This window comes from Amblyomma mixtum, chromosome 3 (assembly GCF_055824585.1).
Source record: "Amblyomma mixtum isolate Tamu chromosome 3, ASM5582458v1, whole genome shotgun sequence".
Lineage (NCBI taxonomy): Eukaryota > Metazoa > Arthropoda > Arachnida > Ixodida > Ixodidae > Amblyomma > Amblyomma mixtum.
The window spans coordinates 366,008,398-366,035,045 of record NC_143014.1 but is presented as its reverse complement, the minus strand read 5'-3'; the positions used below and the strand labels follow the sequence as shown (position 1 = coordinate 366,035,045).

Genomic DNA, 26,648 nt, shown 5'->3' with positions numbered 1-26,648 from the left:
GTTCGAGGGCTGGCTTCGTGACAGCTGGCACGGAGTGAGCTGTCGAGCGTCCGGATGATGATCTTGGTCCCTAACCCGCACGCAACGAACTTGATCTACTACGCACAACAAAACAAGACTATTGACGATAAGGCATGTGAAGTAAGAGACGAGTACAAACGAGGCCCGAACCTCCTCCACTTCACCCTTCTGATGGTCAGTATTGATAGTGTAGAAGTGCACAGTGAACCAAGATTCAGAGCCAACTGACACGTTTTAGGACTTCAATCAGCCAACCACTCGAACCTCTTGCGCTACCTGCTTCCTACCCACTGTGCCTATGACGCTCCGCGCACTGCTCACCACAACATGGACCCGCTTGCCCCCCCCCCCCCCCCCCCCCCCCCACGGGCTACGCAAGAACTTGGATGAACAAACCTGCTCTCTTCGTCCTTGCCATGCCAGCAGCGGACATTAAGGCCAGCCGTTCAGTGACCCAGGCGTAAGGCGAACGTCGAAAAAAATGTCTCTGGTTTTGTCGCGTTCCTGCTGAGGCAACGTTTAATAAGCAGTTTTTGGTATTTCGATGCTGCAGCTGTTTTAGGGCGCGTGCTTGCTAAACGTATTTTGCCGCCCGGCACTCTGATTAATGGACCACTACTATAGGGCTATATTACGGCGGTGCAGTAACATAAAACTCAAGACTGGGGAGGCGCTCTAGTCAGTGGAGCCGACCGATTTTGATGACACCGCGGTTTAGCCGCGGTTAATTTCCGGTAATTAATTTTTGTTTCTCAGTGACGAATAAAACTTGCGTCGTTTATATCTTGTAGAGTTTGGAATCATTACTGCGGCGCAAAGTGTTTTGGGCTATCTGCATCTGCGGGGTCATGAGCGTAGTCAGGCTGGCAGGAGCGCTGAAGACACCGCCAACATATAGGCATACTTTTGCAACAGAGCCGTAGCGTTCCGGGAGGAGCTTAATTTGATCGCTTAGACCGTATTTCAGAGCCTCTGTACTCTCTGGGAACAATGGGAACAATGGCCTCTGGGAACAATGGCGCAGTTTTATTCGGCTTTTCGAAGGAACCTTTGTAATGTTCAATACATGGATTTAGAAACACACTAAAGTTGTCATGTGCCTATTAAGTGAGGCGATAAATTTCGCAAAGTGTTGGAGTGCGTATTCTGGCAGTGTAATTATGTATATTCTTTGTGCAGCTCAGTGTGCACTCGGCTGTCAGCCTAATGCTTTCTGAAATTCCCGCAAGAACCAGAAGGAATTTTCTTTTGTGAGGATGGGGTACGAGTTGGGAGGGTCGACATATAATCGGAGTTCGACTTATAAGAGGCAATATATGGTAAAATAAGACCTGTATTCAAACATTTCTTTTGCCGCGGAAACTTTACATCAACAAAAACAAATTATCATTTGCAATTTTTTTCTTTTTTCAGTCTCCAAACGCATAATGCGGAGCTTCTTCAGGAAGACGCCATTCGAGTTCAACGACGCGGAGTCTGCTGGCACGGTACCTTACATGGCCCCTGAAGTGCTCAGGCGCCGCCCTTATGGTAATTTACTAGTACGAAATGTCATCACAGTATCGAAGGTGATCCCCACATAGGAATAATAAGGTCGTCACCATGCAAAACAGAAGAAATTTTAGTGGACATTGCAACGTGAGTACAATTGCAGGCTCTTTTAGAGGCATCATTAGGGTAAAAAAGGTTATACAAGACCCTTTATCAGTTGATGAGAATGCATATTCCGGGAAAATAAAGGAAACGCAAAAGGAAGCCGGAAGTCAAATAAGTATTAATAGCCATGCTTTTTATGCAAGCCGCAAGGAACCTCTGCGAAGAATAAAAGAACGGAGAAAATGGAAAAATTTAGAACCACGCTAATAAAATCATTCGATAGTGTTTCACAGCGGTCAGATAGAGCCTCTTTTAATTTAGGATGGGCAAGTATTTGCGGTAGGCCTGCACAGGGTTAAGTCAGCGGGTAGACAGGTACCCCAAGTGGTGGTGGTTGCGTTTCGGGCGGGGGGGAAGGGGGGGGGGGGGGGGTCAGTGCTAGGGTTGATTGACGCTGGGAGACATTTACGAACCCATATTACGACACAGCCTGTTGCCAATATTTAAATAATAAGTGTCGAGGACGCTGATGTCGACTGCACCCAGAAACGGGCGTGGCAAGTTCCTTAAGGTGTGTATCTTCATACCAGAAGGGATCAGAATATTTTAGAAATGCTTTGTTTAGCAAGGAAAAGAGACTAAAATAAAAATTGCGCAAAAAGAGAGCTAGGTTGCCAGTACGAAACTTGTGTATGTTTGGCTGATAGCACCGAGTTCACACAGGATAACAAAGACATAGTTCAAAAGGCATAAATTGTTTTTTATTAACGACAGTCACTGCGGTTTATTGGCCAATTTTTTCTATGTGTTGAGATTTTACACTCTTGTAACAAAGTGCAAACATAGAGGAAAGAATTCTATGATTTGGTAGACGCTTCAGCGGGCATTGTACCAATGCTGAACAGGTTCTTGTTCTTTCTTGCGCAAGTTTTTCTGAGAACCTCTGCCCTATTCCCTATATGCTAAGTGCTATACGCGAATCCCCTTATCAGCCTGCGAGGTGTACAACCTTTTTCACATCTCTCATCTTCTGGCGACGCATTTTGGTGAGTGCTGTGGGGTGTCATCGACAATAACACGTATAAAAACCCTTTCCTGCTTCGGATTCAGTGAGCACAGTTCATTCGGCATTGTAGAAATGCTGTTCACTTTAATCGTTCACACTACCCTGGCTCTCATCTTCTGCCGGTAGCTTCTGGTAGACGGCGCATGCTGTCGTCGACAACACATGTATAAAAAACCCTCTTTTGCTTCCGCTTCAGTGGGCCCAGTTGAGGTGGCATTGCAACAAAGCTGACCAGGCTGCTGCTCATCTTGTGCAGATTTTGCTGGAAACTGCCGCTTCGACAACGATATAGTACATGTACTGCGCGAATCACCTCATAAGCATCAACAGGAGCGAGCTCGTGTGAGCCATCCTGGATTTTGCACCATTAACTTCCGATGGCGGTGATCTTCTGGCGACATATTTCGGTCGACGGCGCGTGCGGTCAGCGACATAAATGCACGTCGAAAACCCTCTTCTGCTTCCGCTGCGACAGTGGGCCAGACATTGCAACATTGTTTGGCTCATCCTTCTACACGTTTTACTGGAAACTGCCAGTGTGTCAACGATATGCTTCGCGAACAGGGCGAATCACCTTATCAATATCGTAGGAGGCAGCAAGGATGAATCGTCGAAAATTTTGCCCCATTAAATTTTGCTGGCCCTGAGCTGGCGACATCTTTTGGTCGGCGTCTCTTGGCGCCATTGCGTAACACATGTTTGGTTTATTTTGGCTTAACGTCCCGGAGCAACTCCGGCCATGAGGGACGCCGTAGTGAAGAGCTGCGGAAATTTCGACCATCTGGGGTTCTTTAACGTGCACGGACATCGCACAGCACACGGGCCTCTAGAATTTCGCCTTCGTCGAAATTCGGCGCCACAGCCGGGATCGAACCCGCGTCTTTCGGGTCAGCAGCCGAGCGCCGTAACCATTGAGCCGCCTCGGTGGGGCCGAGTAACACATGTATAAAAATTTCATTCCAGAATCGCCACAATTGGGCATAGTTGATGCAGCATTGCAGCAATGCAGACACTACTGCTCATCGTTGTGCAGATTTTGCTGGTTGGTTGGTTTATGGGGTTTAACGTCCCAAAGCGACTAAGGCTATGAGAGACGCCGTAGTGGAGGGCTCCGGAAATTTCGACCACCTGGGGTTCTTTAACGTGCACTGACATCGCACAGTACACGGGCCTCTAGAATTTCTCCTCCAAAGAAATTCTAGCCGCCGCGGCCGGGATCGAACCCACGTCTTTCGGGACAGCAGCCGAGCACCATAACCGCTGAGCCACCGCGGCGGCAGATTTTGCTGGAAACGACCACTGTGTCAAGTACATGCTGCGTGCACTGCGCGAATAAAATTTTCTACAGGGGTAGGAGGGAGCTCGTGTGAACCCTCGAATAATCTGCCCCATCAACTACTGATGGCCATGAACATCTGCGGCACCTTGTGGTCAGCGTCGCGAGGAGTCATCGAGAACCACATCTAAAAAAACCCCTTTCCTGCTCTTCAATGTCTAGATTTAACCGGGAAATGGCACTGTGTCAATAAAATCCTGCGTTCACTGCGCGAATAACTTTATTATCGTGAATAGAAGCGAGCTTATGTGAACCGCTCAGTTTTTCGCCCCGTCATCATTGGAAGGCCTCTGTTCTTCTGGCGACACCTTTGGGTTAGTGCCACCCGCGTCATCGATAGCCACATTTATAAAGAACTCTGCCCTGCTTCTCCTCTTCTGGGCACAGGGGACTCGGCATTCCACCAATGCTGAGCAGGCACACTTTTCTTCGTTGTGCAGATTTTGTGGAAAACTGCGAAGGTGAGCAATATGCTACTTGAATTGCGCCAGTCTCCATATCAGCATCCATACGAGCGAGCTCTGCGAAGCGTCAAACGTTTTGCCCCGTCATGTGCTAATGGTTCTGATATTCTGGCGACGCTTTTTCGTGGGAGTCGCGTAGCGTCATCCAGAAACGCATGCATAAAAAATAATACACTGCTTCGCCGTGAGTAGACACAGGGGACGCGACATTGAAACAATGCTGACAAGGGCACTGCTTTTCATTGTGTGCCTTATCCTGTAAACTGCCATGGTGTCAGCGATATGTCATGTGCACTGCGCGAATCATGGCATCAGTACCGATAGGGGCGAGCTCGACTGACCCGTCGGACATTTTGCCCCGTCACCTTGCGAAGACCCTCATCATCTTGATCCACCTTTTCGTAAGCCTGGCGTGGCGTCATCGAAAATCTAAAACAAAAAAACCTTTCCTGCTTCGCCTTCAGTGGGCACTGTAGACTCACTAGATTTTGCTGAAACATGGCATTTTGTCAACGATACGCTACATCTTGAGAAAAAACACAGCACACTCCTAAGACACGGACAAAGAAAGGCAAGACGATACAGCGCTGGAGTGGAGTGTCTTAGGAGTGCGCTGTGTTTTTCCTCAAGATGAACTACCAACTAGCCCGCTCTTCCACCCTTGCAAGATACGCTACATGCTCTGCAGGAATCACCATACCATCATCGATAGGAGTGATGGCGTGCGAGCCTTAAAATATTTTAGCCGCGAAGTCCTTATTTCTCTTATCTTGTGGAGACAGAATTTTATGAGCGCCTCGTAGCGCATCGACAGCGACATGTATAAAAGCCCTATCTTACGGCGGCTTCGTTGGGCAGAATGGACTCTGCAATGCAACAATCGTGACCGGGCTACTGCTCTTAGTCGTGTAGTCCTGCAAAATGCCATCGTGTCAAGCAGTATAGATTAGTGTGAGCTTGTGCGGACTGTGGAACATATTGTCCCGTACACTTCCAATGGCGTTGACCTACTGCCGACACCTTTTGGTCAGCGTCGGGTAGCGTCATCGAGAACCACAAGAGTAAACAATTTCCTGCTTTGCTATGAGGGGGCGCAGTGGAAGCGGCACTGCAGCAGTGTTGACAAGAGTATTGCTTTTCGTTGTATGTGTTTTCCTGGAATCTGTCACTGTGTCAACGATATGCAAATTGAACCGCGCGACTCACCTTCTCAGAATCAATTGAAGGGTGCTTCATTTGAACCGTCGCTAATTTTTCCCCGTCAACTTCCGATGGACTTCACCTTCTGGCTGCATCTTTCGGTCAGTGCCGCTTGCGCCATCGACAGGCACGTCTATAAAAAACCTCTAGTTGTTCGGTTTCAGTGCGCACGGTGCACCCGCCATTTTGATAAAGCCTGCCTAGCACCATTTCTTCTTTGTGTATATTTTTCTGGAAACTGCCGCTGTCACGACGATATGCTACGTGCAGTGCTCATTTAAGCAGCGAAAGGAGCAAGCTCGTGTCAACCGTCGAACGTTTTATCCCTCCTCTCCCGATGGTGCTGGCCTTCTGGCGATGCGTTTGGTCCATTCCGTATTAAGTCATCGAAGGTCATGTGCATAAAAATTACCTCCTGCTTCGGGTCTGATGGGCACAGTAGACTCGGAACCGTAACAATGGTCATCAGGCTACTGCTCTTCCGTGTGTACATTTTGCTGGAAACTGCCACTGTGTTGGCGATAGACTACGTGCATTGAGCGATTAACCTTATCAGCGTCGACAGGAGCAAGTTGTGTGAAGCGACAAACATGTTGTCCCACCAACTTCCGATGTCTCTGATCTTCTAGGGTGACATGTCTGTCAGCGAGCGCAGCGTGGCGTAATCGATCTCCATATGTATAAAATGCGCTCTCCTGCTTCAATTCAGGGGGCACAATTTACTGGCATTGCCGCAATGCTGATAGGGGTACTGCATTTCGTCGCGCGCATCTTGCTGGAAAGTGCGATTGTGTCTACGAAATGCAACTTGCACACCACGAATCATCTTATCAGCGTCAATAGGAGTGAATTCGGGGGACCCGTAGAATATTTTGCGCCATCAGTTTAAGCTGGCACGAATCGCAGCTCTTGGTAAGCAGCGCGAGGAGCCATCCAGAACCACATGTAGGAAAACCTCTCGTGCTTCGGCTTGAGTGGTAGCAGTGGACACTGCATTGGAAAAATGCGGGCCGGGCAGCATTTCTTCGCCGTATAGATTTTCCTGGAAACTGCCACTGTGTCAACGAAATGCAACCTGCACTACTCGAATCATCTTACGAGTATCAATTGTAGAGGACTTGTGCGAACTGTCGAAAATTTTGCCCCGTTAACTTCTGACGGTCTTGATCTTCTGGCGAAGCTTCAGTCACCGCCGCGTGGCGTCATGGACAGCCACATCTGCAAAAAAGCCCTCTGCCGATTCGGCTTCGGTGGGCACAATGGGCCCGACTTTGCAACAATGCTGACTAGGTACTTATTCTTGGCTGGCTAGATTTTGCTGAAATCTACAATATGTAAACGATAAGGTACGTGAGCTGCGCGAGTCACCTCATCAGCTTCGATTCGAGCGAGCTGGTGCGCACCGCCAGTTATCGATGGCTCGAAATTTCCAAATCACCTTTTAGCGCCATTGTGTTAAAGGCCCCGTTACCTTGATAATCTGGCATCGGCGGCTATGTGAGCGAAAAGGTCACGTTACCTTGAAGCGTCGTCGAAACCTAGCCACCGGATTGTGAGCAAACTGACTGCCATGGCAGGTTACTTAAATTAATGGTTGAATGTAAGAGGTTGCTCGGGACGCTGAACCAGCGTCGCATAAGCCCCACCGCTGGCAGCACCTTCCATGGCAGGGCAGTGGCGCACACTTATCCGCTGGATCATTGCGGAAGGAGTGGTGTGCGAATGCAAGGTTTACGATGACGAATTCCGCATATAAGGGCACAAACTCATTAACGCTACCGTGTCAGCCGCCGCGGTGGCTTAGTGGTTATGGCACCCGGCTGCTGTCCCGAATGACGCGGGTTCGATCTCGGTCGCGGCTGTCGAATTTCGATGAAGGTGAACTTCTAGAGGCCCGTGTACTGTGTGATGTCAGTGCTAAATAACTCTAGCCCTTCACTACCGCAGCCATCATAGCCTGTGTTGCTTTGGCACGTTAAACCCCAATAGAGCATAAACCACTATTGTGTCATATCCTTAAGGCGGAGCTTAAGTGTCCGCTCCGAAATATTGAAGCGGGTAGACGACGACGACGACCAAGAGCGTGGGAAGAGTAGAAGACGACAACGAAGTTCGGACTGTGTTCTCGGTGCCGCTCGCAGCTGTTCTTTTCTATTTGTAAATATTTGTAAATATATTCTTTCCCGCAACATATTTGGTGGAGGTGCGGCTTTCCCCTACGTCTACCGATGACGGAGCTCCGCAGCGGACGCCAGTTGCCTTCACTCATCATGACCCAAGACGCCTCCCAGCAAACCTCAGCCCCGGCCATGACATCACTCGTTCTTTTTCCCCCTCGTGACCCTGGGACATTTTCTGGTACTGACAACACTGACGTCGACGACTGGATCAACATGTACGAGCGAGTGAGTACCTACAACCGCTGGGATCCGACCCTTATGCTCGCAAATGTAATATTCTATCTAAAAGACACCGCCCGGGTCTGGTATGAGACCCACGAAGACCATCTAACCAGCTGGGACGTGTGCAAAGAGAAACTCCGCGAATTGTTTGGACGGGCGCTCGGCCGAACACTTGCCGCTAAGAAGGACCTCGCCTCCTGAGCTCAAACATCTACGGAGTCCTATGTGTCGTACATTCAAGATGTGCTGGCCCTCTGCCACAAAGTTGACGCCAACATGCCCGAGTCTGACAAAGTCGGCCACGTGTTGAAAGGAATCGCCGACTATGCCTTCAACTTGCTCGTATACAAGAGCTGCACTACAGTCGACGGAACTATTAAGGAATGTCGACGCGTCGAGGAAGCCAAAAGCAGGCGTATTAGCCAGCCGTACACACGCCTCCCCAACACGGCTGCGACTTCTTCATGTGAAGACCTGCGACACCGGGAAACTCCAGCGCCCGCAGAAAATGTGACCCGCATCATCCGACGCGAGCTCGAAGCTATGTCCCCTGCCCCCCTGCATCTACATGATGGCGACAACCGATTGCCTGCCATCTCTCTGGTACAAGCTGTCGTCCGCCAAGAGCTTGCCAACCTTGGTTTCCAGCCCGTCAGCCCTGTACGGTCTTCACCACCACCCGAAATCACTGCGATTGCTCCTGGACGACCTTCGTACTTCACTCCACGTCGCCGAAACCCTAACGACTGGCGGACAACCGACGACAGGCCCATTTGTTTCCATTGCCACCGCACTGGCCACATCTCCCGCCACTGTCGAAATTATTGGTCCCGTCGCAGCACATACCGTCCTCTCAGCTCCCACCGCGACGACGAACAGCCCAGCCACTACACGCCCCCTCCAGCCCAGCACAGTGCTACAGTCGACGGCCAGATTCCCTGCTCCAGCCGCTCCCCGTCCCCCCTGCGTCGACAGTCTCGTTCGCCCCAACGCCGTCGCTCCTCTCCTGGCCCCTACGGACGCTCGCAGGCGGAAAACTAGACGCTGCAGTGTCTGGAGGTGATGCTGCAGTACAGCCCCAGTCCCAAAATCCTCGATTAGCCCTTCTCGCACACCATAATTTGCTCGCCATTCATGTCGATGGAGTGCCTGTGACAGCCCTGGTCGATACAGGCGCGCACGTATCCGTCATGAGTTCAGCCCTACGACGCCGCCTCCGAAAAGTACTGACCCCTGCACCCAAAGCCGTTCTCCGCGTTGCCGACGGCGGAACGCCTCATGTTGTTGGGCTATGCACAGCCCGTGTGACCATATCCGGCCGCCATACATCCGTTCTGTTCTCTGTTCTGGACCAGTGCCCTCATGAAGCCATTCTTGGCCTCGACTTCCTGTCTGAGCATTCAGCCCTCATTGACTGCGCCACTAATGTTGTTCAGCTTGACCTTCCTCTTTCTGCTGAGTCGCCGTCCCCAGTTATACACCGTCTTTGTGCTGTCGACTTTGTCCGTCTACCGCCTCAAGCCGCAACTTACATTTCTTTCTCATCTGTTCCCCCTGTACCTGATGGTCACTACGTAGTCACTCCGGAACTTGACGTCGCCCTGACGCGCAGCATTGCGCTTCCACACACTGCATTTACAATGTCGGCCAACCGAGCGTACCTTCCGGTCTTGAACTTTGGTTCATCCATCCAACCGCTCCCGCAAGGCATCTCACTCGCCACGCTGTGTCCTGCTGCCGAATGTGTGTTATTAGTGGTGGACAGCTGCTCACCTTCCACTCAGCAATGCCGGTTGCCTGCGGCCCCATCAACAGCAAACCCAACGGACGACTACGCCGACATGATCGCTTCTGACCTATCGCCGATGCAAGCTCGCGATTTAGGTGCCTCTTATCATCTTTCCGCGACATCTTCGACTTTGATAGCCGTGTTTTGGCTCGGACCTCTGTGGTGACGCATCACATAAACACCGGTGATTCCGCTCCTCTCCGCAGACGTCCGTACCGAAAGTCCAGCGCCGAACGCACCGTCATAAATCAAGAGGTGGACAAGATGCTCGCAAAAGACATCATCGAGCCCTCGTCAAGTCCTTGGGCTGCGCCGTCCTGGTGAAAAAGAAGGACGGCAGCTGGCGCTTCTGCGTTGATTATCGGCACCTCAACCGCATCACAAAAAAAGACGTATATCCACTCCCAAGGATCGATGATGCCTTAGATTGCCTCCACGGCGCCAAATATTTCTCTTCAATTGATCTTCGATCGGGGTACTGGCAAATTGCCGTTGATGAAAAGGACCGCGAGAAGACCGCCTTCGTGACGCCTGATGGCTCATACCAGTTTAAAGTCATGCCGTTCGGCCTCTGTAACGCCCCGGCTACCTTCGAACGAATGATGGACTCCCTTCTTCGTGGCTTTAATTGGTCCAGCTGCCTCTGTTACCTAGACGATGTTGTGGTTTTCTCGCCTACTTTTGCCACGCACCTCGAGCGCCTCTCCAATATTCCGACAGTGTTTCGTAACGCCGGACTTCAGCTGAACTCATCGAAATGCAAGTTCGGTCGTCGCCAACTCACTATTCTCGGACACCTCGTTGACGCTTCTGGTGTACGCCCAGATCCCATCAAAATTCAAGCTGTGAAGGACTTTCCTCTTCCGAGGTCGTCGAAAGATGTGCGCAGCTTTGTCGGCTCGTGCTCGTATTTTCGCCGTTTTATCAAAGATTTCGCCGGCATCGCTCGTCCCCTCACCGATCTTTTGAAGAACGACACCCCCTTTTCCTGGGGCCCTGCTCAAGAGAACTCATTTTCATCCCTCGTCCACTTGCTGACCACTCCGCCCATCTTAGCACATTTTGACCCGTCGTCTCCCACAGAGGTTCGCACCGGCGCCTCCGGATATGGCATCGGCGCCGTCCTAGCCCAACGTCAACAGGGTCAAGATCGAGTCATCGCTTATGCCAGCCGCCTACTTTCAGCCGCAGAGCAAAATTACACCATTACTGAGCGCGAGTGTCTTGCCCTTGTCTGGGCAGTAGCTAAATTCAGATCCTACCTGTTCGGCCGTTCATTCGCTGTTGTCACTGATCACCACGCTCTCTGTTGGCTGTCTTGACTAAATGATCCCACCGGTCGCCTTGGTCGCTGGGCATTGCGCCTCCGAGACTACGCATACTCCGTCGTGTACAAGTCAGGGCGCCATCACCAGGACGCTGACTGTTTATCCCGATACACTGTGGAACCACCTGACCTAGAGGACGCTGAGACCCTGCCCTGCCTCTTAGCTATCTCTGATCTTGCCGATATTGCCAACGAACAGCGCCACGACTCATCTTTACGACCTATCTTTGATGGCATCCGTTCTGCAAAGCGATCTCCGTCTCTGAACATTTATGTGCTCCAGAACGACATTTTGTATCGCCGAAACCTACGCTCCGATGGCCCTCCGCTCCTGCTCGTGATAACCCAACGTCTACGCTCTTCTGTCCTTGAAGAACTGCACGATCTGCCGACAGCCGGTCACCTTGGCGTGTCCGCACGTATGCTCGGGTGCGGCATCGCTTCTTTTGGCCTGGTCTCTATCGTTCCGTCAAGCGTTACGTGGCCGCTTGCGACCTGTGTCAACGTCGGAAAAGGCCCTCCACTTTTCCTGCCGGTCTTCCGCAACCCATCGACATACCTCCGGAACCTTTTCACCGTGTTGGCCTCGACCTTCTTGGCCCTTTTCCGACGTCCCTCTCCGGCAACAAGTGGATCGCTGTCGCAACTGATTATACGACTCGGTACGCCATCACGCGTGCTTTGCCGTCCAGCTGCGCTACCGATGTCGCCGATTTTCTTCTGCAAGACGTCATCCTTCACCACGGCGCCCCTCGTCAACTGCTCACCGACCGCGGTCGTTATTTTCTATCCAGAGTAGTTCACGACATTCTTCGTTCGTGTGACACGCAGCACCAGCTCGCGACAGCTTACCACCCACAAACAAATGGGCTTACGGAAAGGTTCAACCGCACGCTCACCGACATGTTAGCCATGTACGTATCGCCAGACCACCGAGATTGGGACGCAGCCTTGCCTTATGTGAAATTTGCATATAACTCTTCCCTTCATGACAGAACAGGCTATTCTCCTTTCTACCTTTTGTTTGGTAGGCATCCCACCTTGCCTTTGGACACACTCATGCCGCCTTCTTCAGCCCCCAACACTGCTTACGCTCGGGACGCCATCTCCCAGGCCACGTTGGCGCGCCAAATAGCACGTAGTAGGCTCCAAGCCTCTCAAGTTTCCCAAAAGTCAGCCTACGACCGCCGTCACCAGGGTGTCTAATTTACCCCAGGATCACTCGTCCTTCTCTGAACGCCCTCTCGCAGCGTCGGTCTCTCCGAGAAGCTCCTTTCGCACTACCGTGGCCCTTACCGTGTCGTGCGCGGTGTTACCGACGTGAACTATGAAATTGCTCCCCTTGAAACCTCGCCATCGTCCTCTGGCGCCAGCACCGACATCGTCCACGTCTGTCGCCTTAAACCTTATCACGACGCTCATATGTCGCCGCCCTAACGCCGAGACGACGTTTCAGCAGCCGGGGGTCCTGGAGCGGGTAGACGACGACGACGACGACCAAGAGCGTGGGAAGAGTAGAAGACAACAAAGTTCGGACTGTGTTCTCGGTGCCGCTCGCAGCTGTTCTTTTCTATTTGTAAATATTTGTAAATATATTCTTTCCCGCAACAATATGATTAGCGTCGTGCGCCCAATCGATAGGCCCATAGTAGGGACAGTCGGGATGGCAAATATGCGGGCAACGCCCATTTTATGCGAAGCATATTGCTAGAGCTACCACTCACGCCGTCTCCGTGGGACCCCCACGTGACACCGTGACGTCACACCACGTGACACCGTGACGTCACACCACGTGACACCGTGACGTCACACCACGTGACACCGTGACGTCACACCACGTGACATCGGATGAGAGAGCCGGCCTCCACCTCGCGCCGTCGCCGTGGGACCCCCAGCCGTCACGCCACGTGACACCGTGAGGTCATACCACGTGACATCGGATGAATGAGCCGGCCTCCACCTCGCGCCGTCGCCGTGGGACCCCTAGTCGTCACACCCGCGCATTACCGCGCATTTCGAACGCGCGTTCACACTCGGTGTAGGTGAAACGCTCGCCGCTCCACCGGGCAGGCAGACGCGGCTTCCGGGGCAATCCAGGCGCTCACCCAACGCGCGTCTCGGGGTTAGTCGGCGTTCCGCTGTAGCCATGCCGTTGTCTTCCCCCACGACGAAGGCTTCTAGTGGTTGTATTAAAATGACCAAGTATTCAACCAAGGAAAGCCATGTATTACCAAGCCTAGCCACTAATATGCTTCGCATTCCCCAGGCTTAGCCAAGCTGAGCCTCAGCAATTTTTTTTGAAGCGATAGCTTCACTACGCCAGCCACTTCGCCTCGTCGAGCGTGGTCGCACCTCGGCCGTATGCCGTAGCTGCACGCTGGAACCGCCCCGAGAGCCGTTTCCTAACAACCGCCGCACCTGCGCTTCGCCGCTCCGCCGCGCCATCTGATGTCACCTAACCGTTGCGCTCGCCATCGGCAGGAGAGTTCGATGCGCTGATCGGAATTTGGTAGTCGTGACTGGCGATTTCAACAAGGACCCCAAGAGAGACCCTACGTTTCTACGGGGCGCTGAAGAAAGGTTACAGCTGGAGGTGAACAAGGCTACACCGAGTACGACTACACAAGGGGGCTCTAGCTTAGACTTGGTTCTGCAACGCTCCTTCGCAGAGTCAAACTATGCCATCAACAGTGTAGAAACAAAAAATCATACTTCACTGATCATTGCAGCGTGTTCATTAGGATAAAGTCCGAGTCGCTGCTTAACAATGTGTGTTCGTTTCATATATAAACTATGAAAGGCCGTGGTCAGCCAAGATAAACAAAGCTAGGCACTAAAAGCTTAGACATAGCGAAACTAGGCATAGCCAGTGGTACGAAGCCATCGCTTCCAACCATGTTTAACCTGAGCTAAACCATAGCCATTTTGTTCTTCGTTGCGTAGAATTTGCTGAAAGTTGTGACACTGGAGAAGATATGTTACATGCATTGCGCGAGACACCATATCAGCATCGATAAGAGCGAGGTCATGCGAAACGTCGAACTCTTCGCATCTACCGGTTGCGATTTCCCATCTTCTGGTAAAAAAATTTTGGTGAACACTGTGTAGCAACACTAGATGCCACATATATCAAAATTTTGTACAGCTTTGGCTGTAGAGGCCAGCATCATCATCAGCCTGAGTACACCCAGCGCAGGGCAAGGCCTCTCTTATGTCTCTTCAATTAACCCTGTCCTCTGCCAGTCGCGGCCACCCTATCCCCGCAAACTTTTCAATTTTATCTGCCCACGTAACTTTCTGCCGCCCCAGCTGCGCTTGCCTTCTCTTTGAAACCACTCCGTTACCTTTAAGGACCAGCGGTTATCTTGCATTCGCAGTACGTTCCCTGACCAAGCCCATTTCTTTCTTTTGATTTTGATTAGGATGTTATGAACTCGCCTTTGTTCCCTCAGCCCCTCCACCCGCTTCCGATCAGTTAACGTCACACCTATAAATTTCTTTCCGAGGGAAGAAAATAAATGATTCTGTCTCTCGCTCTCCCGCAAGCACGAGTTGCTGAAACAGTGAAGCGAGTAATGGAGCAAAACTAAATGCCATTCCTTTCGAGCGGCCATATAAGCTCATACCATCATTTTCAGAAGTTGTTATTACGGCATGTTTAATAAGCATTTGGTGTCAACTTTTCAAGCACGCAATGTTTTTAAAGCGTAAGCCATTTGTTGAATCAAAAGTCCCTTTTCATTGTTATATTTTGTACGTTCTCTTCAGTTAAAGAAAAGCTTGACTTGAATAGATATATGCAGTGGAAAGGCGTGCTGTAGATGTTTCTGTGTTGCTACCAAAGCTGAAACTGTCTTGGTCTTCCTGCAGGTCGCTCCGTGGACTGGTGGTCTGCTGGAATTGTAATGTACAAACTCATGACTGGCCGCGTGCCCTTTCGAGGCAAGACAAAGCAAGCGCTGCGCGAACGCATCATTACTGCGCCGCTGCGGTGGCCCCGCCCCGAAGAGCGCGAGCACTCGGCTACGACCCCAGCCAAGGACATGACCTTTCGCATGCTCCGCAAAAACGCTGTCGACCGCCTGGGCTCGCGCAGCTACGCGGACCTCCAGACGCATCCATTTTTTGACCGCTTCAACTGGAAGCGCCTGCGCCACGAACGACACCTGTGCGATATTCCGAGTCTTGTGCCTCTGATTAGGTCAATGCGATCTAGGGACGTTATAGACACAACTACTGCCAGTGATAGGCGCCGGCTGCTGAAGCTGGGGGACCTGAGAGATGTCAGCGCAGACGGCCAGCGACCGCTCTTGTGCTACGCTTCCGATTCTTTTAAGAAGCTCATCTTCGCTGTGAGTGCTGGCTCTGCTCATCGTCACTGAGGTGTCCTTTGCTCTTTATAGCCGTGGCGAGCAGCTATTTGTGCTATGTACAATAAGGCTATGAGTAGTCGGCGTTAAGTATTAAGGCGGAAGCCTTTAATGCCTCATCGTTGTAAGCAGGTGTTGTCGACAGAAATGTCACGCTTTTCAGTTGGTCGAAACGGTCGTGACGTCACAGTGCGCGCATTTCAAATGGGGCCAATTGTACTTTGGCTAGTAACCATGCAACCAATTAAAGGGATCGTATAGTGATGCCCCAAGTAAGTGCGAATGAGTTTAGTTAATTGCTCAATTTACCCAATCAGCCTAATTAACATTTCTAATCAGGCCAGATAAATAAATAAAACCGAGTAGAAAATTAGTCGAGTTCGGGAATCGAACCCCGGTCTCCGGAGTGCGAGTCGAGCACGCTACCACTCCGCCATGCCAGCTCGATGGTTTGGAATGAACAAAGGTGCGTCTAGTGAATACGGTGTCTTCGTTCACACCCATCTTTCTCTCTTCCCGTTACGGCGAGGTCTAGGTGTCCACCGAGATATCAGAGACAGATACATTTCCTTTCCTCAAAAATCAATTTACCGTCGAGCAAGGCGTATTTGTCCGCGTTTCAGATTGGTCCAAATTGTCGTGACGTCACCGCGCGCGAATTTTGACGGGTGTCCACCAAAATATGTGAGACATTTACTGCGCAACTTCCTTTCCTCAAATACAGTTTTCGACTAGAGTCTATGAGATATGTGAGACAGTTAATGCGCATTTCCTTTCCTGACATACAATTTTCATTTTCTTCATTACGGCCCCTCTTCTTCTTTCACTCACACTTCCTCCCTTCCTGTACGGTGCGGCTCAGGTGTCCACCGAGATGACAGAGAATTTACAGCCCCATTTCCTTTCCTCAAAAACCGTTGCGTTCAAAGGGTAATGCATCGCGCCGAACGGGTGGTGGCGTTCCTTGGACTCCGTGGCAGCGCTACAACACGCTGTCGCGTTCCACTCCTAAAGGCGAAGATTAAGCGTCATTAATTGGCAGCTAATTAATGCACCAACAAAATGTACAGTGAACAGTCGCGTAGCAGAATGCAGCACTCAGGCTTTCGCCTTTCACCACTTTAGCCGCTAAAGTTCCTCGTAATTTTTTAGGTCAGAAATAACTTCTACGCGACGCAAAAAGACAGAAATAGCAGGCTGCGATAAAGGTCTTGTTTTATTTCCTAGTTGAGGTTATTGAAGAAACGTCATGACAGCAGCTGCTACATTTGGTTGGTTGGTTTATGGTGTTTAACGTCCCAAAGCAACTAAGGCTATGAGAGACGCCGTAGTGGAGGGCTCCGGAAATTTTGACCACCTGGGGTTCTTTAACGTGCACTGACATCGCACAGCACACGGGCCTCTAGAATTTCTCCTCCAAAGGAATTCAACCGCCGCGGCCGGGATCGAACACGCGTCTTTTGGGTCAGCAGCCGAGCACCATAACCACTGAGCCACCGCGGCGGCTGCTGCTACATTTCCATATATTTTCTAAGGTATTGATATCGGCGATATACCGGGAATGGAACTAATTAAGGCGAGAGGTGATTTTTGCTACTGTCTAGTCATGCTACCTTTCACGTGCTGTCCGTATCAGTGTTTCCGCCATTCCTAGAATTGAGGAACTGATCGCGGCAATTCATGTGTTAGGTAGTGTGAACATGCTTCACCTGTGTTTGCTTAACTGCGACGGAGGGGCACGCAGCGCCAGCTTGCTCTACACATCATCAGCAGCCGCCTTTCTACCACCACTATGCTTATGGCTTCCCAAAATTATACTTAAGTGAGCATGTGATCGTAGTACGGATGAGTTTTATCTGATCGAGCATGTTCGATAAATGAAGGAGTTTTTACTCTTTCTAAACATTGCTCAAAGAAGGGTCATTTCTAACGTTAAGGGAAGGAAATGATACAAGGGCGCCTCTCATTTGCCTTCCTTTAGTGTAGCAGACAACAGTGCAACAATAATTAACCAGCTGGCTGCACACGCTAATGAATGGCGCCAACAATCATCTAGACCAAGGAAAGGATAGGGGAGTGTTTTCTATTTCTTGTACTGTTGATCATTTTAAAATCTGTGATGGGAGCAATTTTTATGTAAAACGAAATTGACGAGAAAGTAGTTTAATTCACGATGACTCACCGCGGGTGCGATCCGAACCCATGACCTCTGCTTCTCTTCCCGTGTCTGATCGCATCGCAGCAGACAAGCAGCGGGGATAGTGTCAGAACAGGAGAAGAGCCGATCGAGCGACTTTGCCAAGGGCAAGCGCTCTATGCTCAAGCGCTTACTTTCGTCCGTTTGGCCACTGCGGTCCTTCACGGCAGGCTGAAAGATCGTACAGCCCACGTTCTATTCCTACAAGTTATACATCTGCACGCGATCCCTTTAACGCGATAGATTTAAGGCTACCGTTCTGCAGTAAATTCAGCGTGGTCGGTGTTGAGAGAGAAAAGAGAAGTTGGCTCAGCTGCCACCTGGGTCATGTGACCTTGTAACATCATCACAATCTTTGCAAAGCGGCAGGTGCCAGCCTGTCCACCAGGCTGTGAGCAAACTGCCCATCGTGGCAGGTGACAGTTCGGTTAATGATGGATCACGAGAGGTTGCTCGGAAAGAGCAACGTGGGTCTCACAAGCCCCACCGGTGGCTGTGTATGGAACAGTCGCCTACCGGTCAGTGGCACACCACTTAGCCTCTACACCACTGCGCCAGGGCTGGTTTATTTATTCATTTACGTTGCCTCACAGGCTCCAAACATGGAGTATTGTGTGAGGGGGGGATTACATAAAAAGGGGTAATAACAGGAGCATGAATGACATGATTATATAATGCTGATTGACTGTTAGTACTCATTAAACAGTAGGAACATCATTACACAATGCCAGCTAACTGTTAGTACTCACCATAAAACAATAAGAACATCAGTACACAATGCCAACTGACTGTTAGTACTCACCATAAAATAATAAGAACATCATTATACAATAGTTATTGACGCGTCAGTAATTACAAAAAAATGGCTGTTATTTCGGTCCTAAAAGAAGCTGGATCACGAATATTGACGATGTGTTCCGGAAGACCATTCCAGTGAACAATAGCCTGCGGCAAAGCGGATGAATTGAATGCAACGGTTTTTCCTGAAAGGCGTTGGAAGCTGAGATGGTTGTTTAAATGGCGCGAGGTGCGGTGAGGTTGCGCAAGAGGGAGAGTCGAATGATTAGTACTATAGACTATCTTGTGAAATAAGCAGACTAGGGCAATTAATCTTCGTGATTGCAAGAAGATTGGTATGAGGACTCCCACCAATTTTTGACTGTAAAGTAAAAAATGACCAATTCCGCATATAGGGGCATGTAGGCAGAAACCAGGCGACACAGGAGTATTTGCGTGGGAGGGATCGCGAATGCTATCGCACTGCACTCTTAAAGGTAGATTAAGCGTTATGGGATTGGGCAAAAAAGAACAGCATTCGTGCTTGCCCTCGGAGCGGCGCTAACGCTTCTAACGCTATTGCGTCATATCCTTAAGGCAGAGCGTAACTGTCCCCTCAAGTTTCCCCATCTTTTTGCTCCTTGAATATTAAGTGCCCTGCACAATACTTTCTTGTCCGAGCACACATGTTTGACTCCGCATGACAGGCGGAGGCGTTAACAACGGAACTTCAGAGCAGAACGTCAGGAGGTCCAAAGAATGACGCTATCGGCATGGGGCCAGTGCGGAAAGCGTCAGACAGCATCGCGCAGTAGAAATCCACAGGAGTGCGGTGGTCCAAGATTGTAACGGAAGGCTGGACTGTTTTGGTATAAGTATTCGCTTAATGCATGTAGACGGAGACAGGACAGAGGCGGAACTCGCTGCACTACACCCACGCGGATCATGTCCAGCCGCCCAGAGCTTGAGAAAAAATCCCGATCTTACCACTAACGGCGCCTGTTTTATCCGCTGTCATTTGCAAGAACGATCACTGTCTAGGCCTTTCCAGCAGCAAGTTGTTTTCTTGCTCCCAGCTTTGTGAGTGCACAAAATAGGCATCACAAGTGGTGAGTGTATGGTGAAATGTTTAGAGAAATCTACCAAGCCAGGTGTAGATCTGTAATCAGAGAGTGGCCGTACGGCTGCTCTTGGGTAATTTCTAAGGAGTGATTACTCCCTTTTTATAAACAGTTTGTCTGGGCATATTTCATAAGTGATAAAAGGCGTTACAATAACGAACTTTTTTAATGCGAGCATTTTTTGCTCCCGGTCCGGGCCTATGCCACGCAGGTAGAAAGAGCTAGCGAGCCCATTGCCGTCTCCGACTCGTTCATGGATACGAGCCGCGACACTGAACCGGAGATCTCTTATGCCGCACTCCCTTCGCCGCCACCCATTACTGGAGACCTGCTGAGTAGCTTCAGTCCATCGGTCGCCGAGGACGGAGCAAGTTGTGAGCGCTGTCGTTTGATGCTATACGTGTTTCACCAAGTTTAGATCAGCCAGAGTGCAAAACGAACTCAAGTTTTAGCAACCTAAAAATACGAATTCATTCAGACTTTTGAGTATGCCTTAAAATTCCCATACCTCCTACTCTATAAATGCGCCTCTTTGGCATTGAAATCATGAAATAGTAAACTGTAAGTCTCAATTGTGCAGGGAAATTATGAAAAATAATAAAATTTACCCGGAAATGCTCTAATCGTAGTAATTTAACTTGCTTTTGCTGCTATTGGTTAAGCTTGCTTTGGCGAAGTTTTAGTACAGTATGATGGCTATGCGGTTAATATAGAAGCCGAATGCCGTGAGCAGTTTTTTTTTTGGTGTGCAAAGAAGTCAGATACCGTTGTAGCTGTACTAATTTCTCAAGTGGCACTGCGAGTGATCGTGGTTTATTTCGACGTTATCACGCACCAAACTCGACCTCTTATCACATCGCTGAAACCTTTCGCGTCTCGCTGTTTTCCATAAACTGTATGATCAGCCGTCGCTTCACGCCGACTTCTTCCGATCATCCTCAGTCGTCTTTCCACGCCGCGATCACTCTTTCAAAGTAAAACGCACCATATCCCTCACATCCTCTTACTCTAAGTCATTTATTCTACGCACAATTGTCGATTGCAAAAACCTGCCTTCTACAACTGTCAGCAAATTTATCATATATAAATCTCAAGAACTGATCCACTCACTTGCGAATGTTGGGTAACTGCCACATTTTGTTGTTCTTGTTTTCCTTGCACTTTTTTTATTCCTGCGTATATTGTACATTGATGCATATGGTTTCTGTTTTCTACGTCGCATTAGTATCGCACTGTTTTTATGTAAGAAGTATATTGATGTACTCTGTACTCTATGTATTGCCCTTCTTCCAGCGCCTTTAATGGTAATTTGAATAAATAAATAAATTTGCTATTTACTTGAGCCCCTTAAAATTTTTTCCCCTTGTCCCTTGTTTCTGGCGGCTCCTAACCTTTTAAAGAAAATTGGCTCAAGCACGGCCAGAAGTAAGCCGAGCCAACTAGCCCAGCTCAGAGCATTACGTAGACTTCTAACCTGACCTTCTGCTAGCCCTCCCAGCCGACCGACGGCAACCTCCACTCATACCTCTGGTTCTCGCTGCAGGTGTCGCTGTTTTCATCGCAATTCACGCAAGGCGTTGCTTCTTTTTTCACGCAGGTGAAGAAACGCACTGTGTATGATGCCGCGAGTGACGCTACACCTCTGCTCCTTGTCTTCGTTTCTCCTAAACTAATTTGTGAAGGGCTTCACGTGCAAACTTCTGCCGGTATTAAGGAAGCACTTGCCGGGACACCCAGGACAGCAAAACAGGAGCATACGCTGTTTTTCGCTGGCTAGCTGTATCCGTCGCACAGTCGTAGGGTATATAGTTGCCGTCGTTAGATCACCGCCTTGCTATTTTCCAACTCCGCCGAGGCGGTTGGGTTCAAAATCATTAGTCCATGCTCTATAGCACAACTCCATAGCCTCTGAGCAAGCACGTAGAGTACACCGTCACAATACTCACGATTTGAAATGCAGCCTTCGTCCTTTAATTTCTATAAAAAAGGAGCGCTTCATGTTGGTTCCTTGGCAGTGAGAAAAACCAATTTCTGCATTTTTTTTTCGTGGATTTCTTATTTCTGACAGCGCCAGTGTCCGTGCTCGTTGGGGTGGAGAAGATCGACATCGTGCTGTACCGCAAGAAACGGTATAGCAAGTACTGGGGCTTCGGCTTCGCCTTGCAGAGGCTCAGGGGCGAAGACAACATAAACTACTTCGTCGTCTATGTAAGCACTACTCACTTTATCCTACGCAATGGCTACGGGGTGCGTGCGCTAGTTTGTAGGGGTTTTTAGTTTGCCATTTCACTTTTCAGCTGAGCAAGCAAAACTGATGGAGACAACTGACCGCAAAAATTTGAAGTCGCTTAAATACCATTACGCATTCACAATGCCTAGCAATAAAACTATTTACTGAGTTCAATCGCGCCATTGATAATTGAAGTTAATGGTACAATCTCCACCATTTCGTGTGGTTTGCAGGATGCTCGTCAGATGGCGCATCCGTGTACTCTTTCTTTTGTTGCCACAAACCCAGCAACGCTTCCGAACATGGGCTTATACAGATGCAAGTGCCCGCAGTCTGTTGACTTGCACTGACTTCGGACGTACAAAAGTTGCGTACACGACGGCATTCGAAGCGCAGAGCGAGAGGCTGGCAGCCTAACACGCGGGGTGTTGGGCGCGACTTTGGCGTAATGGTAAAACAGAGCAACCAGCGAAATTGCTCTGTTTGTGGAGCCGCGCATTCGGATCCCGGTCGCAGCCTTAAGAGATTTAAAGTTTTTTCTAATCTTGTAACGCCCAACTCCTCGAGAATTCATCAAATGTTATGACAGTTGACAGTGCACACACAGCTGCACCGCCACCTTGTGTTGCGTTCTGCCTCCAGTCGCCATCTTTTGCGGCTAGTTGTCCGTGTCATGAGTTACGAGCTGGTCTTACCCTACGGCCTCCTAAGTTACGCAAAGGAGATTCGCTGGAGAGTGGGCGCACCAGTGCCAGGTGTCAAAAACAGCACGTATAGGTTGTATTGTGGAATCTGCGGGCATGTTTCATCAAAGCCGACCTATTTGAAATTGCCCCGGTCACACAGAAATCTCACTGGATCAATGCAAATAACAGACTTAGGGCCACTTAAACTGGTCAAGGCAAACGTGGGGCCATGTAAAGCCTGCAAGTATACCGCCGTTCCCGCTTCAGTGTACCATTCGACAACCATATGCACCACACCTAAATAAAAGATGTCGAAATTTTAAAATTCACTGTCTGTCATTGTTTAGATCGTGAGAAATCCATACAAGTTGGCGCATTCTTCGCAGTCACAAAGGGACTCCGAAAATATCTATAGCAGGAATACTGCCTGGCTGGAGCACATGTACTATTAAACACATTAAAGCAAGAAAGCCAATAGGGTTTGTTCTATTTCGAGGAGAGCAAGTTGGATAACACATTAGATGCCAGCCGTATAATTACATCTAAAAATGAGACTGCATACATTGGAGTTGCTATGTAGCTTGAATGAGCACAATAGTTACTACGACGACACGAGAAAATGACTGTAGGTAGATTCCACTGCTGCTTGTAAACACTGTTTTATTCCAAGATGAGTGCAGACAAAATTAAACATCACGTCATTCACAATATTCCCAGGCTCGCAACCTAGAGCCCTTAACGTGGAGCACATTCTTTTACCTAACCGCTGCCAAATTTGCCAGCCTTTTCGACCAAGACTGTCGCCTAACACAGACGTAAGTGGTATGGTGCATGCCTGAAGCTTGACAGAACGCTAACACCATATTGAACGATAAAAACCGAGACGTCCAAGACTTGCAAAATTACAGACCGATCAGCTCACTCTTCGTTGCCTTTAAGGTATTTACTAAAGTTCATACTGGTGTGGCACCACAGGGACAGGGACAGAGACAGAGTGACACCAACACAAGTGCTCACTAACAACTGACAAAGTTTATTAAAAGCACAAAAAATATATAGACGAAACCTATGGTTACATGCACAGTCATAACATGGTTACAAAGGTTACAAGCAAGAACACGCGTTAAATCACAACGAATCTATCTGTTATCATGGTTTAGTGTTCTTTGAAGATAATGAACCTCGGCGTCAAGCAGTAGCAAGGATGGCAAACTCACGCATACATCTGCCGACTGCATCACGCATGCATCACGCATACATCTGAATTCGTACCAACTCGCCCAATTTTCAACCCTTTTGAATTTTACTAAAGTTGTCGCTAATAGAGGCAGGGCAATCTTAGAGTTAATAAACCAAGTGATCAGACAGGCTTTCGTAAATGGCACTCGGCAATAGATCGTATTCACGCTATTAATCTGGTGATAGAGATTGCAGATGGCAAACAACTCCTATATATAGCCTCTATAGATTACGAGAAACCCCTCCGGCGCATTCCCAGGGCAAGAGGCCGCCGTTTCGCTTGATTTGGTGGGGTGCATGTGAACTGTGGTGAGTCGCCTCCGCGAGATAAAGAAATACGATGAGCTGCTGTCGTATTAATGTAAACCTGGCTATAGACAGTGGTATCCCACGTTAGCAATGTTAGCTTCGCGGCTTGAGAAAGGGGATCAAGGATCAAGGATTTTTTTTGCCTGACGCTTCTTTTGTCTGCTCCTAGGCTGCTCTCAGTGTTGTACTGAGCATCACTCGCCCTTGCATGCATCAAATGCGCATCAAGTGGTAAATGTGTTTGTCTCCGCTGATTTGGGGTAAAACTGGACACCCGTTTCAGTCAGACATTAACATTTATAGAAGTATTGACTACATGAACTTTGCTCGCCATTTTGTCACTGGCTACGTGGTTTTACGCCGAAGACAACCACGCTGATCTCGTATGTTCTGGTGTCAGTTGAAAGTTGTTTTCATAAGGCATCGCGGCCTGCGAACGGATCCGCGCAGCCTTAGATAAGGTGCCTGTGCAGGTTCGGTGTCAGCTTTCGATGCTGCTCTTTTTCTATTGATTAAATGCTTTGCCGCAACACTCGTCGTCTTCGAATAGGAAGTGTCGAGGGGCGAAATCGCAGTGGTGCCAGAACAAAAAACGTTTGACAAAACAGTGCATAGACTACATTAACTGTGCATGTGGCACTATGGGGAGTAAGTTGGAGTGGGATTAAGTTGTGGTGTCAGTCATGAATGAATTCTTTCCATCTGTTTGAATCTGGTGTTCACTTTTGTCTATCTTCCTTTGTTCAAGAGGCATTTTATCAAATGGAAGGGCTGTGCAGATTCTTTTTTATTGGTAAAGTAGAAGCAGGAAAACGGTGAAAAGTGCGTAATTTTGTTCACTGGAACACCATTTATAGAATGAGAAAAAAAAGGATACTTTAGAATTAATGAAATAAAGAAAGCCATGCTCTTTGAAATCCCTGTTCTGGATAGAACTACGACGGTTCCAACATATTGATATTGTCACGTAGCAGTTGGTACAGGTAGCGCCGCGTCCAGACGGCAGAGGAACGCCAACACCAAGATGATGCCAGCGCACACCGAGACGGCCAGGATGGAACGTCGAGCTTCGTCTTCTTCAGCAGCGAACCGCGTGGCGCACGAGCTGCGTGCCGAACAGCCGCCGAGCGGCTATTGTTGTAGACGCGGCATTACCCTCCCTCTCGGAAAGAGCATCGGCCCGATGCTTTAACAAGAAAATAGGGAGAAAATACGTGACAATATGTTCCTGGCTGCACATCATCTTAGCCCATCTTTTATGCAGCTGTGCAAAGCCACCTTCAAAGCCCATCGGAGAATATTGAGGGAGCCCATGTTTTGGCGTCTGTAAGCTCCTCCCCACATCCCCCCGGTGAAAGGATCTTTGAGAGGCTGGCTACAACACGGAAGGAGGCAGTACATTCCAGAGCCCACCTCCCAGCAGAGACGATGGGAACACAAGCAGCAATAGTGGATGACTTGCGAGCTGCTGGGGCATGCCCCTTTCACAAATATTGGTGATGGCAGCGTAAGCAAGAAGGGATTATCAGTTTTTTAATGCTGCATCTAAGTTATGGTTGTACTTTTCATTTCATAGTTCCATGTGAAAGGAGGTCTGACCATCAGCAGCATGAAGGCCGAAAAAATATTACAGCATTCGAAGCCAGCCCTAGTCGTGAAAGACATGGCCCAAACATTATGGGGCTTTGAGGGGCTAGCCGAACGTACGTTTGGCGGAAAGCCAGCCCCCAAGGACTACCACAAAGATGGTGTCCTCACAAGAAAGCAGCTTACTCCTGAGAAGGTGGCCCTTATTGTTGAAACATTGACATTCTGGGGCTCAAGGACAGGCGTCTGCACGCAGGCAACAATCAGAAAGCTGCCAACGATCCTGTCGCAGAAAATTCAGAATGTCCGCAAGAGCGTGAAGCGGCAGCTTCTTAACACGAGTCAAGATTGATGGCGCACACATGACTGCAGCTATGAGACTGCAAAGTAGCTGTGAATTCATAGCTACTTTGCTATCTCACAGCTGTGTAACTTAATTGTAGCCGCTTGACTACATTCAGGTTTTTATTTTATTTATTCATGACCTGCATCACCCGTAAGGCACTACAGCAGGTTTATGCTATTAATTATTCTCTTACCCAGCACCTCCACCAGTGTCACGTAGCAGTTGGTACAGGTAGCGCCGCGTCCAGACGGCAGAGGAACGCCAACACCAAGATGATGCCAGCGCACACCGAGACGGCCAGGATGGAACGTCGAGCTTCGTCTTCTTCAGCAGCGAACCGCGTGGCGCACGAGCTGCGTGCCGAACAGCCGCCGAGCGGCTATTGTTGTAGACGCGGCAATATCTTATTTGCAACCATAAATCGCAAAAAAAAACAGAACCGCTGCATTATGCATATACATAAATTCAATTCTGACGCGTCATCAGTAACTGAAGGAATCCTACAAGCACTGATCTTGCTTTAAAAATGAACAAAGAAAGAAACAGTGAGGCAGCTTCCAGGCAAACGAAAAGGATCCTTTCTGT

General features: G+C 49.3%; 1 protein-coding gene across 1 annotated transcript in view; it reads left to right on the top strand.

The window, feature by feature from the left end:
- Nucleotides 1-26,648, top strand: part of LOC149356661 (microtubule-associated serine/threonine-protein kinase 2-like) — a 126,141-nt gene that overhangs the window by 76,963 nt on the left and 22,530 nt on the right. Inside the window, exons 9-12 of the mRNA XM_089576403.1 lie at nucleotides 1,435-1,551; nucleotides 15,072-15,553; nucleotides 19,878-20,040; nucleotides 21,735-21,874. Of these exons, the coding sequence (XP_089432529.1) occupies nucleotides 1,435-1,551; nucleotides 15,072-15,553; nucleotides 19,878-20,040; nucleotides 21,735-21,874 (902 nt within the window). The remainder of the gene's footprint in view (nucleotides 1-1,434; nucleotides 1,552-15,071; nucleotides 15,554-19,877; nucleotides 20,041-21,734; nucleotides 21,875-26,648) is intronic.